This window comes from Panthera leo, chromosome F2, assembly GCF_018350215.1.
Source record: "Panthera leo isolate Ple1 chromosome F2, P.leo_Ple1_pat1.1, whole genome shotgun sequence".
Classification (NCBI taxonomy): domain Eukaryota; kingdom Metazoa; phylum Chordata; class Mammalia; order Carnivora; family Felidae; genus Panthera; species Panthera leo.
In genome coordinates, this window is record NC_056695.1 from 27,725,566 (window position 1) to 27,743,119 (window position 17,554).

The window sequence follows — 17,554 nt, forward strand, 5'->3', positions numbered from 1 at the left end:
ATGCACTGCACTCTCCCCCCTTACTCTTTCTCTGTTCTCTGCAAAAACAGCTCCCAACCCTCCATGGCTTTTCTCTCCCCCAGTTCACCTCTCTGTACTGCATTCCTGCCGAGTTCTGTGGCTCAAGTACCCAGATTGTTGTGTTAATCCTCAGATCAGTTTCTTAGGTGTTCAAAATGGTTTGGTGCTGACCTAGCTGTGTTTCAGTGACGAGGCAAGCTGAGGGTCTCTATGCTGTCCCACCATCTTAACTCTTCCCCCTTGAAAATCTGTGTATTAGAAGATTTAAACATCATAGTGTAGTTCTCTATCTGTATCAAGGAAATCCTACAAAATCATAAGCAGAGTGGAGTAAAGCAGATACAAACTCCATTTTGGGAGAAACTAATCCACAGACTACAAAATATTTGTAAGGGCTGCCCAAAGCAACTGAATGCCAGGAGAACCTACCCACAGAGGAAGTGTAAGAAGTTGCTGAGGGACCCATGGCCCAGAATGGGAACCTGCCACCTCAAAGGTGAAGGGTCTCCTCACCTTAAAGGTGACTCCTTATGTGAGAGGAGTCTAATCAGGAAGTATATATCCCTTGTTTACTATAGCCAAAGCAGGAACTGGGGTGAGTACAGGACCCTGGATGGCCAGGAAGTGGAATGAGCCTCGCTTAATTTGAACAAAAGCCAGAAAGGAGGAAGTAGGGAGAAGAGGCACAGAGTTGAAGAAGCCCAATGTCAGAAGATCTCCAAAAGCACTAATGAAAATAAAATACCCTTTCTGAAGGTAAGGGGCCCACTCTAAAGAGCTAGGTCCCATTTTTTTTGAAGTGGTTAGTTAGTATGGTTACTGAGGGAAGCATGGCTGGCAGCAGTAGCCTTCCTGGACCCATATTGTTTTAGAGAAGAATGAGAGGTGTGTCTTGTAATCATGGAGAGGCCTTATTTACATCTGTATCTACAAAGGAGAAGAGAGCTGTTGGTTTGTGTAGCCTGGAAAGGGACTGTGGACCTCTCCTTCTCTGCAGAACCTCTTGTAAATAGCTGTACCAGGAAAACCTAATTCATTCAATGATGAATAATAATAAACCACACAAGGATGCTATGAGAAAAAGGTAGAGGAGAGCACCAAAACTTACCAGTAGATGAGTTATACTCATGGAGCAGATGAATGTTGTATTCAGACCTTTCACTATTAAATAAGAAACTTTAAAGGGTCAGTTATCTCCAGTATCTAAATTTGCTTGTATTTAGTTAAGGTTTTGCATCTATCATCACGAGAGAAGTGAGTTTGTCGTTTTTCTTTCTATCAAATTTTTGTTGCTTTTGTAAACCTAATTGGAAAATTGTTCTCTTAGTTTTTTTTATTTTTTGAAAGAGTTTTAAAAGATTGATGCTATTTCTTTTTCTTTTTTATTTATTTGTTTAATTATTTTTAATATTATTTATTTATTTTGAGAGACACAGAGAGAGACAGCATGAGCGGGGAGGGATAAAGAGAGAGGGAGAGAGAGAACCTGACAGCACAGAGCTCGGCTCAATGTTATGAACTGTGAGATCATGACCTGAGCTGAAATCAAGAGCCGGCCACTCAACCAGCTGAGCCACCCAGGCACCTAATGCTATTTCTTTCTTAAATGTCTGTAAGAATTCAACAGATTAAAGGCATCTGGGCCAGAAGTTGTCTTGAGGTTTTTAAATAATAGATTCATTAAAAAAACTTAATGTAAGACTGTTGTGATTTCCTGTTTCTTCTGGTATCCCTTTTGTGGTGTTTGTCAAGGATAGCGTTCATATAACGTGGTCGAATTTATTAGCATAAGGTACATTATAGTACATATCTTCATTTTTCCTCATGTTTATAAGAACTCTATTGTGTACTATTTTCCATTCCTTGGTATTTTGTGTTTTCTTTTTCTCCTTACTAGTCCTGCTTATTACTCTTTTTAAAGAACCATCTTTTGATTTTGCTGATTCAATGTATATTCTTGACTTAAAAAATAAAGATATAATAGAGATAGTTGGGTGTTTCAATAATATGACACAACTAAACCTATTGTAGCACAGGTGCCAGCATTATGCATATGGAAAGATACTTAGAGGTGGCCTTTAAAGATAGGAACAAGATTAAACTCTAATCAATATAGTAATTGCTATAACAGACACAGTTAGATGTTAGATGCATAGAGATTAGAAAAGAGAAAGTAAAAGTAGCATTATTAGATGATATGCCTGGAGAACTCCAGAGAATCAACTGTTAAATGATTATAAACAGTAAGAGAAACCAGTGAAGTAATGAGATATAATGCTCATTATACAGAATTCTGAGATATACAGAAATTACTGAGTCTCATATGTCAAGAAACCCCTTGAAACATAAAAAAGAAGAAAAGACTCTCTATAGAAAAATAACACAAAATAAGAAATATCTAGGAATTATATAGGTATAAGGTATAAGGTATACATTATGCCTTATAAGGTATGAGATTTCCACAAAGAATACTTTAAAAAAACTGAAAAACACAAACACTTCTTTAAATGGAAATATCTCATGTTTTTGGATAGGCAGGTTCAAAAAAATAAAGGTATTAAGTATTAAGTTCCTTAAGTTGTTTATGAATGCAATGTTTAATTTTTTCAGTTAAAATATAGTTTAAAAAAGTTAGACAAGCTGATTCTAAAGTTCATATGGGAAAATGTACATAACAAGAATAACCAGAAAAGATTGAAAAAGAAGCAGCCTAAAGTAGGGTTATCCTCTCAGATATTAAACTAGTATTATATTATAAAGTCTTAACATTTAAAACACTGATACTAACACAAGGATAATCAGAACAGTGGAACAGAAGAGAAAGTTCAGAAATGCCCAAATACAAAAGAGAATAATGATAAAAGTGTTACCAGTTCAATGGTGAGAAAAGTCAATAAAGGATACTGAGACAGCTGCATAGCCATGTTAAAAACAAGAAATAAAGTTGAATCCATACATCACACCATAACTCATTATAAATTCCAAATGAATGAAAGATTTAAAAATTTTAAGTAAAACCATGAAAATTCGGGGGGGCGGGGCAGGGAAACATGGGAAAATTCCATTTACCTTAGTGTGAGGTTGGGTCTTGCTAACAATGACTACAAATCTGGAACTCATAAAAGAAACAAATAAACTATATTTTAAAAATAATTACTAATATCAGAACAGCCTTAGACAAGCTCATAAGATAGCCATATTGTAGGGGAGGGCTGAAGCTAGTCTCCTATAAAGAGTTAACTAGAAATTGTTAAAAATAAGACCAGTGACCCAACAGGTAATTTGACTAGGCACATAAATGGTTCACAAAAAAGGCAGTGCAAATGATTCTTAATGATACGAAAAGATGCTCAACTCACTTTTTATAAGAGAAAAGCCAGCTAAAACCAAAGAGAGAAGTATTTTTCACCTCTCCAGTGAGTTAAAAAAAATAGAAGTTTAATAACATACTCTGTTGGAGAAAGCATAGGAAAATAGGGAACTTACCCTGTTAGTGGAGCTTAAATGGATATAACACCTACAGAAGTCAATTTAGCAGTGTTTTTAACAATTACAATTGCATTTTAAAAATCGCATATAATAGAATTACATGAAGTTTATTTTTAAAATTATAAATTTGGGGAGAAAGTCACTTAAGGACTTCTAATAAGGGAACATTTAAAATAACATAGCATTTCCTCAAGTTTTATTTCAGTTATTTTTCATTTTTTATTATTTTTTTTAATGTTTATTTATTTTAAGAGAGAGAGTGTGTGTGTGAATGTGAGTTGGGGAGGGACAGGGAGAGAGGGAGAGAGAATGCCAAAGTGGGCCCATGCTCAGCACATAGCCCAATGCAGGGCTACATCTCACTACCCTGAGATCATGACCGGAGTCAAAATCAAAATTAATGCTTAACCAACTAACCCATCCAGGCGCCCCTCAACTAATTAAAAAAATGTTTTGAAATGGGTTTTTCTTTATTTGTGTATAGCCTGAACCACCAAAGAAACCATCTAATTGGAGAAGAAAACATGAAGAATTCATTGCCACCATAAGAGCAGCTAAAGGCCTTGATCAGGCACTTAAAGAGGGTGGAAAACTTCCTCCTCCTCCTCCACCTTCTTATGATCCTGGTATGTGGAATACTGTTGACAGAAATGTTCATATGGAGAGAAAATACTGATCGAATTTTTATAAATTTAAATTGTTATTAAAGTTAATTTATAATTATGGAACTTGAAGCATAATCTTTAAAAGTTTAACTATAAAATAATGCTGATTTTTTCAGACATTTAGGCTTATAAAGACACATCAGTGTTGAACATAGAAATTCATTATCTTTTTATTTCAATACTGTTATTTAAACATAAAGCATTATAATATCATTTGAAACATTATTATAGTCACTTTCAAATGTTAATATACCAGGAAATATTTGAAGATGCTCACTATCAATTGAAATGTAGTCATTTGGTAAGATTCAGATTGTTTTGTTGCCTGATGCCTTTGGTATCTTCTTATCTGGGAAGGAAAAAAAACATACTGTTGTTTCTAAGAGGTACATGTTCATGTAGGGAAACCACCATAAAAATTCATTTACCTAAATTATGCCTTAATTTCATGTATTATTATACTTTCTTCATTAGGTAGATAAAAGTTGCTTATCTGTTGTTACCAAAAGCAAGGTAAGATGCTGGCAACCTCATATAAGATACTGAGATATTGAAACATTTAAAATAACACAATTGACACTTGGACATTGACTATTAGAGTAGTCTGAAGAGGTAGTTATTTTAATATAACAAGTTACCTGCATTAAATTGTGTTTGTATTGTGACTGAGATTTATTTCTCAGTAAAGAAAAGTCTTATAAAATAAGTCGGGGAGATGAAAAGTGCAGCATAGGGAAATAGAGTCAATAATATTGTAATTACATTGTATGCTGACAGACGGTAATTACACTTACTGTGGTGTGAATTGAGTAATGTACAGAATTGTGGAATCACTGTGTTGTACACCTGAAACTAATGTAACATTGTGTCAGCTATACTTCAATAATATATATATTTTTTTTAAAAGGAGTCCTGTAGAAAACCTAGATATGATCGTTTTTAACGTTTTATTGTAGTGAAGAGGTTAACAAACTATTTCTATAAAGGGCCAGATCGTATCGTAATGAGGTATATTTTTATCTGTTGGAACTTCGAAGAGAAAATAAAACTGTATAAAGTCAAACTATTTCTTGACAGTTTTATCCTATTATTATCATTATTTATTATTATTATAATTATTATTTTTAGTGAGAGAGAGTGCTAACAGGGAAGAAGGGCAGAGGTGGGGAGAGAGAGAGAATCTCAAGCAGGCTCCATGCTTAGCATGGAGCCCAATGTGGAGCTCAATCCCACGACCTTGGGATGACCTGAGCCAAAATCAAGAGTTGGACACTCAACCAACTGAGCTACCCAGGCGCCCAACAGTTTTACTCTAATTAAAATGAAAAATTTTAACAGATGACCTCAAATTTTAAAATTTATTTTTAATGTAATATGTTATTACTGCTTAATAACTTAGTCTCCAGTATAAAAATATGTATATATTGTGGAAACATATGATATATTATAAAGACAAAGAAGAAATCCTATTTTTCCTCTACTTATTCATTCTTTTGTACTAAGGATTTATGTTTTGGGTTTTGTTCCCCTCAAATAAGATTCTAAGCTGAGAGAAAATCAGAATTTACCATATGCTAGCAGACTTTTTTCTTAAATGTCTTTACCAAGTTTAGTGGTCAGGTTGGGTGGTTATAAGGAAATAACAAGTTTTGTGTATCAAATATTATTGCTTTTGTTACACATACTGAATTACGGTTCACAAAAAAACTTATAATTTCTTATGTTTCACTTTAAGAATTATGTTATTATTTTGTTTCTTTTTTCTGTTTTAGATTATATTCAGTGTCCATATTGCCAAAGGAGGTTTAATGAAAATGCAGCTGATAGACATATTAATTTCTGTAAAGAACAGGCAGCACGTATTAGTAACAAAGGCAAATTTTCTACTGATACCAAAGGAAAGGCGACTTCTCGGACACAGGTGAAATGTTCAATTATTTCTACAAATAAGAAAATGACTCAGTTTTACAGTTTTTTGCATATGCTTTACAGAACATTTGACTATAATTTTCTCACCTGCTAAAATTTTTTATTACTGTTCAGGGACTTAGTAAGAAATTTGAGTGTTTAATTGATAACAAGTAATTAAAATTATTAATTTTAAGTGGACTTGAGCTTATAGAGATTTGAAAATACACAGGTTGATAAAGGTATTAGGAAAAAGTAAGAAAACTAGTTAAAAGGTAGGTGAAGGAGATTCAGAGGAACCTAGTGGGGTTAGAAGAGTGAGAAAATGGCAGTAAAAATACACATTTGAAAATTATGTAAGTACTGAATGTTTCCATGTTATATGTGACCATACACATGAGAGAGTGAAATCCTGGGGTCAAGACCAACTGCTATTTTTGAACTTTCAGGCAAGTACATAAGAGCCTTTTTTTCTTCGTCTGTGAAGTAATCTACCTGATTTTTGTGAGAAGCAAATGAAATGGTGTATGTGAAAGCACCTCTAGAGCCATAAACCATGAAAGGATTTTGTTATATGAAATTTGTACAGCACTGTTGTTTTTCATTAAGCATATTATGGCACAAAAACTTTGATAATGGCATACTTTTAAGCAAACTTCATTTTTCACAAAGCTTTCATATACAGTTTATTTTTTACTATATCTTTATGCCTAAAAACATGAGCATTTGGTTTGGAACTGAAAAGTCTATTAGTTAATTTTGAATCATTTCACTTACTTTTCTCAGTATCACTGGCAAGAAAGTAGAAAGCACATCAGCTATTAATAATCACAAAAATATCAGTAATCCTTTTTATACCCTATCCAAATGCTGCTTCTATTTAAATATATAAACTACTCCTACATTTATTTAAATCTTCCTCTAAGATTTCTCTCGGGGCACCTGGGTGGCTCAGTTGTTTGGGCATTCGACTCTTGATCATGGCTTGAGTCTTGGTCTTAGGGTCATGAGTTCAAGCTTCATGTTGGGCTCTGCTCTGGGCATAGAGCCTACTTGAGGGAAAATAAATACAAGATTCTCTCAAAATGTACTATAATTTCTAAAGATTATTTGTTTTCTTTTCAGACTATCACATTTGTCTTCCTAGTTTATGTGTGAACATAGGTAGCTCTCCTCTAATATGTATGTAAAATATCAGTCTATTTTCTTGCCCTTCTTTTCCCTTTCAAATTTCTCCTTCCATCTGCTACCCTCACAGTTCTTCCTATGCGGTTCCAATTCACAGCCTAGAAAACAGATCTTTTATTTTCACATTTATCTTCTCCCTGCTAGTACTGTAAATCTAATAGGCAGTAAATAATCATGAAATTCATTTTGTTTGTTACTTAGGAATAAAATATGGGATTAAAGGATGCCATTACAATGGGGAACCTTCTTGAGAAAAATCCATATTGAAGTTCTATTAATATTATTGAGAATAGAACATTTCATTATTATTATCATCATTGTGGGGAAAGAACAGTGAAGAAAACTCATTTTGAAGAATTTCCAAAACAGATGTCAAACAACATTTATCTTTGACTTAAGACAGTTAAGACCATTAATATGATTTTTTTCTTTTGTCATAATAATCAGTAAAGGAAATAGAATAGAATGTGTGTGTTCCAACAACTTGGAGGCAATGATTATAAGTGTAAAATCCAGGTAGCTGATAGTTCTCACTTAAAGTGTATCAATTCTGATTCTATGCCCAGTCCTATATAGTCATTTCAGTGTAAGTCCATATTTTTTCATCTTTATTTATTCAAGAAATTTTTATTGAGTACCCTCTCTGAATTAGACACTTTACCAAGTACCTGGTCTACATTAGTAAACTAAATAGAATACTTTTCCTAAAGATGCTTAAAATGAATCCCTATCATATTTAGTAACTATAATCTGGCCCAATTACAGCCCACTTTTTGACCCAGCTCTGATCAAAATAATGATAAAAATACAATGAAGATCTATTTCTAATAGGTAAAAACAATCTTTCTCGTTTAATTTTCCATCATTCTTCTTCATTAGGAATTTTAGCAAATTCTAGCAAATTCATGACATTTTACTTGTTTATTTATGTATTTATAATGTTTATTTTTGAGAGAGAGGCAGAGCGTGAGCAGGGGAGGGGAGGGAGCAGAGAGAGAGAGAGAGAGGGAGACTCAGAATCCGAAGCAGACTCCAGGCTCTGAGCTGTCAGCACAGAACCTGATGCGGGGCTCTAACTCACAAACCATGAGATGCTTAACTGACTGAGCCACCTAGGTGCCTGATCAGGCACTGTGCCTGATCTTTCCCACCCTCCATAATCCAAACCTTCCATCCATCTCAACCGACTTAGTTCCCTACATGCTGTAAAATCTACCCTGATTTGGGTAGATTGGTTTCCCTCACATTTGCATCTATAAAATGGGGATAATATGTACCTACCTCATAACAGTTATCAAGAGCATTCAATGCAATAATGCCTATAGGTGTAATTTCTTCTTTTACTCATAGTTTATCCAAATGGGAGTCATTTACTTCCAGATTTTGGTGTTCCTCTAGATGTTTATTGCTAGTTTGTTGTTGTTGTTGTTGTTGTTGTTGTTTACTTAATTCTTTTATGGTCTGAGAACATACTTGGTAAGATTTTCGTCTTATTGAGATTTATTTTATTGCCTAGCATATGGTCTTTTTGGTGAATGTTTCTACATGTTTCTACAGTCTTCAACTGTGATTGTGACTTTTTCAGTATTACTAATTTGCCAGTTTTTGGTTCAAGTATTTCGAATCTGGCAGCTTCAAACTGTCGGTTGAAGTATTTAGGCATTTACACTCAATATAATTATTGATGTTTGTGGTGAAGTAGTCCATGTTGCTGTCTGTTTTCTATTTTTGTCTTTTTAAAAATATTTTTTAAAGTTTATTTATTTATTTGGCAAGAGAGAGACAGAGAGTGCCAGCAGGGGAGGGACAGAAAGAGAGCAGGGGGAGAGAGAATCCCAAGCAGGCTCCATGCCCTCAGTTCAAAGCCTGGTGCAAGGCTCAGACCCACAAAGTGTGAGATCATTACCTGAGCCAAAACCGAGTCAGATGTTTTAACCCACGGAGCCACCCAGGTGCCCCCCCCCCCTTTATTAAATTTTTCTGGTACTTCTTCCTTGCCTCTTTTGTCTTAGTGAAAGACATTTTATTTTCCCTATTGGTTTTTAAGCTATAAATCATCATATTTTTTTAAAATGGTTACTCTGGGAATAACAAAATGCATCTTTAACTTATCCATATCTGTGGATATTTCCATATATCTCTTACCAGTCTTAATTTATTGTTATATGTATGTAACTCTATAGCCTTATAAACCCATCAATATTCCTGATATGTGCTGTATTACAGTGTTCTACTTACACCTTTAAAAGTCATCTGTCTTTTAAAGAAATTAGGAGAATAAAGTAAATATATAGTCATTTATATACGTATACACACATGAATATTTATGCATACATGCATATACTTTTTTTTCTTCTGCCGCCTCATATACATTTTGTATTTAACTTACATACTACTTACTCATATATTATCATTTTCAGATTTCTTCTTGTAATCTTAGTCACCATATAATGTCATTTTCTTTCAACCTGAAGAAGCTTCTTGAGCCTTCCAAGAGTGCAGATATACTAGAAGGCAATTTTCTGGTTTTGGATATCTGAAAAAATGCCTGATTTTGCCTTCATTTCTTTGTTGAGATTCTCTGTGCGTTCATTCACTATTACCATATTTTCCTTTAATTCTTGTGTATGTATTCCTTTACTTTTTGAACGTATTTGTAAGTAAATGTTTTGAAGGTCTTTTAAACTTCTAAATCTAATACACCTGTGCCCATTTAGGTCCATTTTTGTTGACTGTTTTTGCCAAATAAATATGGGTCATGCTTTTCTCCTTCCTTTTCCCTTTTCTTTCATTGCCGCCCCCTTTCCCTTCCCTGTTCCTTTCCCTTTCCTGCAGTTAAACCTAGAATACACAGTTACCAGTTTTCTAGAATTACTTTTGGATGGTTTCCAGTTTCTTAGCATCTTATTTTTTTAAGATACTTTTTAAAAAACTATTATCTATAGGAGAGTTAAACATATGTTTTACGCCCCCACCATTGAGTTTGTAATCTGTTATTATATTTTTAATTTGATTGTTTGATTTGTATTTGATTATTTTTCTAATTTCCTATGTTATTTTGATTATTTCCAATTCCCTCTCTGTATTTCAGAGTTGTCTTTTATTTAAGTGTAGTAAACATAATTGTTTTCTATTATGTATATAATTGTGGTATCATTTGATTTTTATGGATATGTTCTTGCTTTTTTTCATTTATGATTTCTTATATCATTATGTACATAATTATTATTGATCATTTGGTGCTTATTGCCCTTAAATTATTCATGAGAATGATTCATGTGAAGAGACTTTTTATTTGTTTCTTCCAGGTATCTAAGAGTACTGCCACTGTGAAGGCACTTTTAAATTATTGGCTTTAGTTTGCCTGACCACCTAGTAATGCAGATTTATACAGCAAATCCATGTGATGGCCAGACTTGTTATAATCTCAAATGGTGTTGGCCTACCACTTTATTTTTTTCTTTCTGTCATTCTGTGCTTATAAAGTGTTTTTTTTATACTTTCCTGAGCATTTTTACTTTTTAGTTGAAAGGTCAATCCAAATAGTGCCTTCTACTATGTTATTAAAAATGAATGCCCTCTATGTTCTTTAAGCTCTTTCCAATTTCAAGAAAAAGTCTTTGTAAACATAAATATTTCACTAAGGAAATTTATTAGATTTGTGATCATATAAAAACACATGAAATAATAAACTAACAAATGCATATTTAATGAATGAGAAAAATATGTATTAAATATAACTATAAAAATAATGTGATTTTGGGGTTTTTTTGTTTTGTTTTTCTGATGACTGAAATGGATTTGTATAAAATGGTTGATAGCCAGAGTCATCCCGAAAACCTTTATTATACCAGTAGAATTTCAGCTAGCCGTAGAATAAAGGGAATACAGCTCAGTAAGGAAGGAGTCAGATTATCTAGGTCAGGGGAACAGCAAGTTACTGAGAGGCAGGCGAATATGGTTTAAACGTGCATTCAGAGTGGTATGAGGATTCAGTAAAGAAACAAACCTGACTAGTTCTGGTCAAAAGTAAAAGGAAATATTATAGGAGATAGATGAGATTAGTCTATGTTCTGGATATCTCAGGAAACCTTGACAAAAAAATTGGGTAAAATAGGAGGCCTAATATAGAGAGGGGAAAAACAGAGCACCTTTTGAAATAAATTTATTTTCTAGTTGTACACCATTAAGTTGATTTCTAATATGTGCATAAAAATATTTACTCCGCAGTATGTAATAGTACCAGAGCTCTTCCCACCCGTGCCCAGCCTAAATATTTGACTTCTCTGTATGTAATATGCTGTACCAGTTCCCTTTGTCTATGCTAATTGTTTTGTTATTTTTTTTGGTAGCTCACAGAATATGAGTGGCTCACCAGTCCTGTTTCTTAATCCAGTTTTACTGAGCCTATTTTTAGTAGACATGCCTCATATGTTAACAGGTCTTTGTTAGGGCTTGTTTTCCATATTGTTGTTAGCTTTAAAATCTTTCCTAATGCCTTCATTGGTATTTTAGTGGGAGAGACCAATACTAATCAGATGCCCTTTTAAATACTGGAAACACCTCTTGGGTTTTGAGAGAAACCGTATCTTTATATGGCTTATCTCCAAAGGATCCTAGTCATTTGTTCATTTGAAAGTTATTGAAGGTTTTCTAGGTGTCAAGTGCTTAAAAAAGTTTAATCTCTTGCATAGTAGTGCCAGATGTGCATGGAATGTGTGTGTGTGGGGAGGGGGGAGAGAGACCCTTTTATCAAGATTTATTTTCATTAAAAGGTCACATACTAAATTTTGATGGGTGTAATGTTTGACTTTAAAATTTATGTTTAGCTAGCAATTTTTAGTAGTAGTGCTTCTTAACTTTTATACTGATTATTGGTTATAAAATATGATTTGATTTTTGAAAATTAGGTTTAAAACCAGTTTTCACATGAAGTCCTAAGCAGTCTAAATATGTGTTGGGCTAAATCTCAAGTATAGTAAGCACTTTATAGTTGAAGGGCTAGAACTGAATGGCATGAGTCTTAATTCCTGTTCTGTGATTATGTTGGAGTGTTACTGTGGGAAAGTTCATTTCATTATATTGGAGCAGGTGATCAATAAGATACTTTATTTTTATTTTAATTTTATTTTATTTTTAAATTTTTTTTAATGTTTTATTCATTTTCTGAGAGAGAGAGAGAGAGAGCGAGCAGGGAAGGGGCAGAGAGAGAGAGGGACACACAGAACCCAAAGCAGGCTCCACGGCCTAAAATTAATGATATCTCTCTAGAGAGTGGAGAAAAAATAAATACTCTATCTTTTCTCAACCTGTATTCTATTCATCTAACATCTGGTGAGGATAGTGAAGCCAAAATTAGCTCTTTCTCTTTGCATTCAGGAAATCCATAAGGCAGCTATTGTTAAAACTTATCCAAACTTATTTGTAATCTTATGAATTATTATCAGTAGAAAATATGGCTGGATTATGTATGTGAAATATAAAACCATGCTCAGGAATATGTAAAAATTTTGACTTTTAAATCTGCACTACTAAGTGAGCATCATTGGGTGTTTCTTTTTCTATTAATATTTGTTTGGCATTTAAAATCTTAACATTGAAGAAATTTTTTCCGTTTGACCTTTTTTTCCCCTGTGAACTGAGTAAAGCTGTTCTTAGTTTATTTTAGCAGTGCAATATCTGAGCCAAACTTTTAGTATGCTAGTTTTGAGAGCAAATGTATTTTGGGAAACCTCTCTCTGAGATGATGTATTTTAATCTGTACTCTCTCGATTTGAGTAATTCAGTACCTAATAAAAAATTGCTCATTTCAGGGTATGGGAGCTTTTGAAATGCTAGTTTACAATCCATAATCAAAAAGTGATGTTGATAAAATATTTTTTCATTATTTTAGTATAAGCCGCCTGCACTTAAAAAGTCAAATTCTCCTGGAACTGCACCATCAGGATCTTCACGATTACCACAACCAAGTGGCACTAGCAAAACTGTTGTAGGTAATGAGCTCCATAAAATAATTTGACTTTTTTTTTTGGGGGGGGGTAGAGATGGAAATTAAGAGAGTGTTCTGTTTTGGGTTATTAAAATAGATTTATAATTTGGAAGAGGTGGAGGATAAGTAATTCTTTGTGGGTAAAAATAAAGTAATTTTCAATAACTTCTACTTAGGATATTTTATAGTACTTTTTTTCCCCACCTTAAATGTCTGTCCTTGATATTTTTACTGATAACATAACCTGTCAGAGTCAACCTGTCTGATCAACCAAGTTCTTTTCTTGATTTTTTAACCACAGTATTTTCCACTCATTTCTATATGTACTGCTCTAAACTTGACAGTTGTCCTAATAGACACATTTAATGGTTTGAAGAAGATATTGATTAACTGAAGTGTACCTTTATTTATACATAAATTGTAATAAAGGAATATGGAAATTTTAAACGAAGGATGTTATATGTTGTTCTCTGGAAATTTCATTAAAAAAAAAAACATTTTCTTAGTTGATAACTTGTTTTGATTTATTGCCACAAAGATTCATTGTGACTAAAGCATCATTTTCCTTGTCAGATTCTCTGTTTTATGTGATTTTTCTCTTTCACTCTGTTGTTAAAACTAATACCTTTTTTATTACAAGGTGTGCCTTCAGGTAAAGCGTCCTCAGTTAGCAGCTCTTTGGGAAGCAAACTTCAGACCTTATCTCCCTCCCATAAAGGGATAGCAGCTCCTCATGTAGGGTAAGTCAGTTTGAATTTAATTGATTAGTGATATGTGTGTGTGTGTATGTGGATATATATATATCCACACATGTATATATGTATACATGTATACATATGTGTATGTATATGTGTACGTGTGTGTGTATGTATGTATGTATGTATGTAAGTGATGCCAAAGTTTTATGTTTAGATAATTGGCCTTTTTATTAACCTTGATTTTCTTTCTAAATTTCATTTGTCTTTTAATATATTGCTGTTCAGGGGCACATACACTACTGTTCAGTGTCTAAATTAGGATTACCATTTTGCAAAAAAATCTAGTAGCATGTATCAAGAGCCCAAAACACATTCATATATTCAGTTGAATAATTTTACTTCTGGGAATCTAGTCTAAGGAAATCATTTGAAATACAGAAGATTTTTGTAATAACCATTTTTTATTAAAAATTATGTATCAGGCACTGTGCTAGACATTTTTCACATATTTTTATTAAAACCACCCCACCATCATAGGATGAGGGGATCGGAGAAGCAAAGTAATTTGCTTGAAGCCACACAGCTATTAAGAGTTGGAAGCAGGATACCAATTGGAGTCTCTTTGGCTGTAAACATTAGTTTCTTTTCATATGGTTTTATTACAACGTAAAAAAAATAAAATCAAACCACCTAAGTTTCTAGCTTTTGTTTGAATAGAAAATTATGAAAATCTACACAGGGATATTATACCACCATAAACTGTATATAAATTTTAAGGAGATGATTCTATTATTATAGGAGAGGAATGTAGGATATAAACTCCATGTATACTGTGATAGAAGCTATAAAAATGCATGTAGACAAAATATGCTGAAATATTAACAGTGGATGATTATTTTCTATTTAGTAGACTTGTTAAATACTTTTTATCTTTCTACAGTCTTATATACATGGGTTTTAAGAAAGTAGTATAATTAAGCTTTCCACAATTATTTTATGTTAATGTGGGAAAATTTTGTTTGTAACACCACAGATTTTAAACATCCTCCTATCTCAGTAGAAACTCTTTTTCTCTCATTTTGATAAATCAGAAAATTAAGGGTTACCACGTGATCATTAGAATGAGAGCTTATGGGGCAGCTGGGTGGCTCAGTTCGTGAATTCTCCGACTTTGGCTCAGGTCATGATCTCACGGTTCGTGAGTTCGATCCCCACGTTGAGCTCTGTGCTGACAGCTCAGAGCCTGGACCCTGCTTCAGATTCTGTGTCTTTCTCTCTACCCCTGCCTGCCTCGCTCACATTCTGTTTCCCTCTCTCTCTCTCAAAAATAAATAAACATTAAAAAATTTCAAAAAAAATAAGAATGAGAGCTTATGTCTATACAGATACTAATAAAGTTGATTTAGAAAATATAACACACATATTTTCAGATATGGGTTCATTTTTGTTTTTAATGTAGGAAATATATAGAGAGTTATCTATAAAGTAAGAGTAACTATCTCCCTCCAACTCCCTAATTTGGACTACATAGAAAGTACAAAATCTAAATTAAGTTAATGTAAGTATCATTATAGAAAAAGAAAAAGTCAGCTAACAAGATCTGATTAGTTGCATGTTTTTTTTCTTTTTATTGTGCTTCCATAAAGAAGACACAGGCTATCCTTAAGAAAGAGACAGGTTATCAGTAGAACAGGTGGTTAAAAAGTAGGAAGTTTGGTTGTAAAAAACGATTTTATGATATTTTTTTTAGTTTCTCTATTGAGTTGACTCAGATAATTTTTAATTAAAGTGTAGACAGTAATATATGCATTTTAACTTTTACAAAGCTTTTTTTACCATATCACAGAACTGCCTTCCATGTTGTGTTATAGTTTCATTTACAGTTGTTCATGAATTAAAAGCTCATATTTTTTTAGTGCCTTTCCTCTCCTACTAGTAATTTTATCTGTTGGCAATATTAAGTTGTCCTGACACCCTACCCTGTATTCTTAATAGGGCATGTTAAACTGGCAGGTGTAATGAAAAGGGGCACTGACTTTGGATTAGAAAGTTAGGCTTCTAGATCCTACTTTGCCACTGAATAGCCATATAACTTTGTGCATATCTCCTCTGTGTCACTCAACTGATCTAAGAAACTCTGATCAACATTTATATAATCCTGAGGAGAAAATTTGTTTTTACTAACAATTAGCAAAGACTTTGAGCACAGTAATTTTATAAATTATGCACTGTTTACAATGCCATGAAGATTTAAAATTTCTGGTTGTCTCACATGGTATTAAACTGTCAAACATAACTGTGTAAATGTCAATTGTCCATTTTATATATAGTCCTTACATGTTAGAAGAATGTTTCCAACTACTGCCAGAGAGCTTTGGTGTTTGCTTGTGGCTAGTATGTTACCATATTAACTGGAACGTTACTATATTACTATATTAAGTAGAACCATTCATTGCTACCTGTTTAGTGTCAGAGTTCATTTTTTTTTTTGAATTATTGAGTGTATTGTTATTTATTGATTATGTTGATTTATACTTTTCCTTTGCTAGATCGTAAGCTCTCTGGCTAAAGCTCATGTATCTGTCTGTCTTGCTTACAAATGTAACTATAAAATGTAGTTTAATGCCTGGCATAGAGACACATAATAAATTTTTGGTGAATGAATGAAACAAAAAATGAAATAATAAATTAAATCCCTTATTTGTTAACCTATTGGCACAGCATAGAACCATGGTCCTGATAGTGGTAGGATATTACTTGAAGTTTGTATGGCAGTCATTATTTCCATTGACAAAGATGATTCAGGATTGAGTAAAGGTAGAATTAAGACATTTGGTTAGCTACGATGTTCAAGAAATTGAGCACCTTCTGAGGTTAATGAAACAATCATTTCCGTAGCTTGGGATTGTTTAAATAATGCCTTGTGTATATAATCTTGATTGCTACCAGTTTTAATCATGTATAACAGTGATGTGTAATATTTAGTGGATATTGGACTCATACTACAGAAAAATTTTATCTTGGAAAAATTCTCATATATTTGGTAATTAACTTCTAGATAATCTGTGGGTCAGCTGATTTTATCAGATTTTTTTTAAAGCAAAAACTATTCTCAATGGAAAAATGTTCCTTTATTGTAAAAGATGATTATCTTTAATCCCAGGGAATTTTAGAAGTATGATGAAATGCAAAGCTTTTAAATAAATACTGCCACATTTGAATTGTGTCACAGAATGTACAGTCATGCCTTGAGGTTTGTGTTTTCATAGTGGCTAATTATCAGCTTAAGTGGATATTTTAGCCGATAATTTTCAATAGGTAAAATACCAAATATCAAAGACTTAACTTCTTTTCAGTTACTATGAAAAACAGACATTTACTTTGGAGATAGGCTGTTATACATGTAGTGAAACTAGAGCAATGGAATGCATTTAAGGAGCATTTTTTAATAAATTGAATTTGGTTTCCTTTACTTTAATTATATTGATAAAAGTAAGAAACCGATATCTAAATTTTAAGTACATTTTTGTAGAAGTGGAAATAGGCCTTTCTCGTAAGCCAAACTTTTGATATGTGTGAATTGATTTTGTGTGGAA

General features: G+C 33.0%; 1 protein-coding gene across 2 annotated transcripts in view; it reads left to right on the forward strand.

The window, feature by feature from the left end:
* The window catches only part of ZC2HC1A (zinc finger C2HC-type containing 1A), a 48,567-nt gene that overhangs the window by 15,847 nt on the left and 15,166 nt on the right, over positions 1-17,554 (forward strand). For both annotated transcript variants that reach the window (XM_042924426.1, XM_042924428.1), the window contains exons 4-7: positions 3,995-4,136; positions 5,948-6,096; positions 13,165-13,264; positions 13,901-14,000. In XM_042924426.1, coding sequence (XP_042780360.1) covers positions 3,995-4,136; positions 5,948-6,096; positions 13,165-13,264; positions 13,901-14,000 — 491 coding nt within the window. The remainder of the gene's footprint in view (positions 1-3,994; positions 4,137-5,947; positions 6,097-13,164; positions 13,265-13,900; positions 14,001-17,554) is intronic.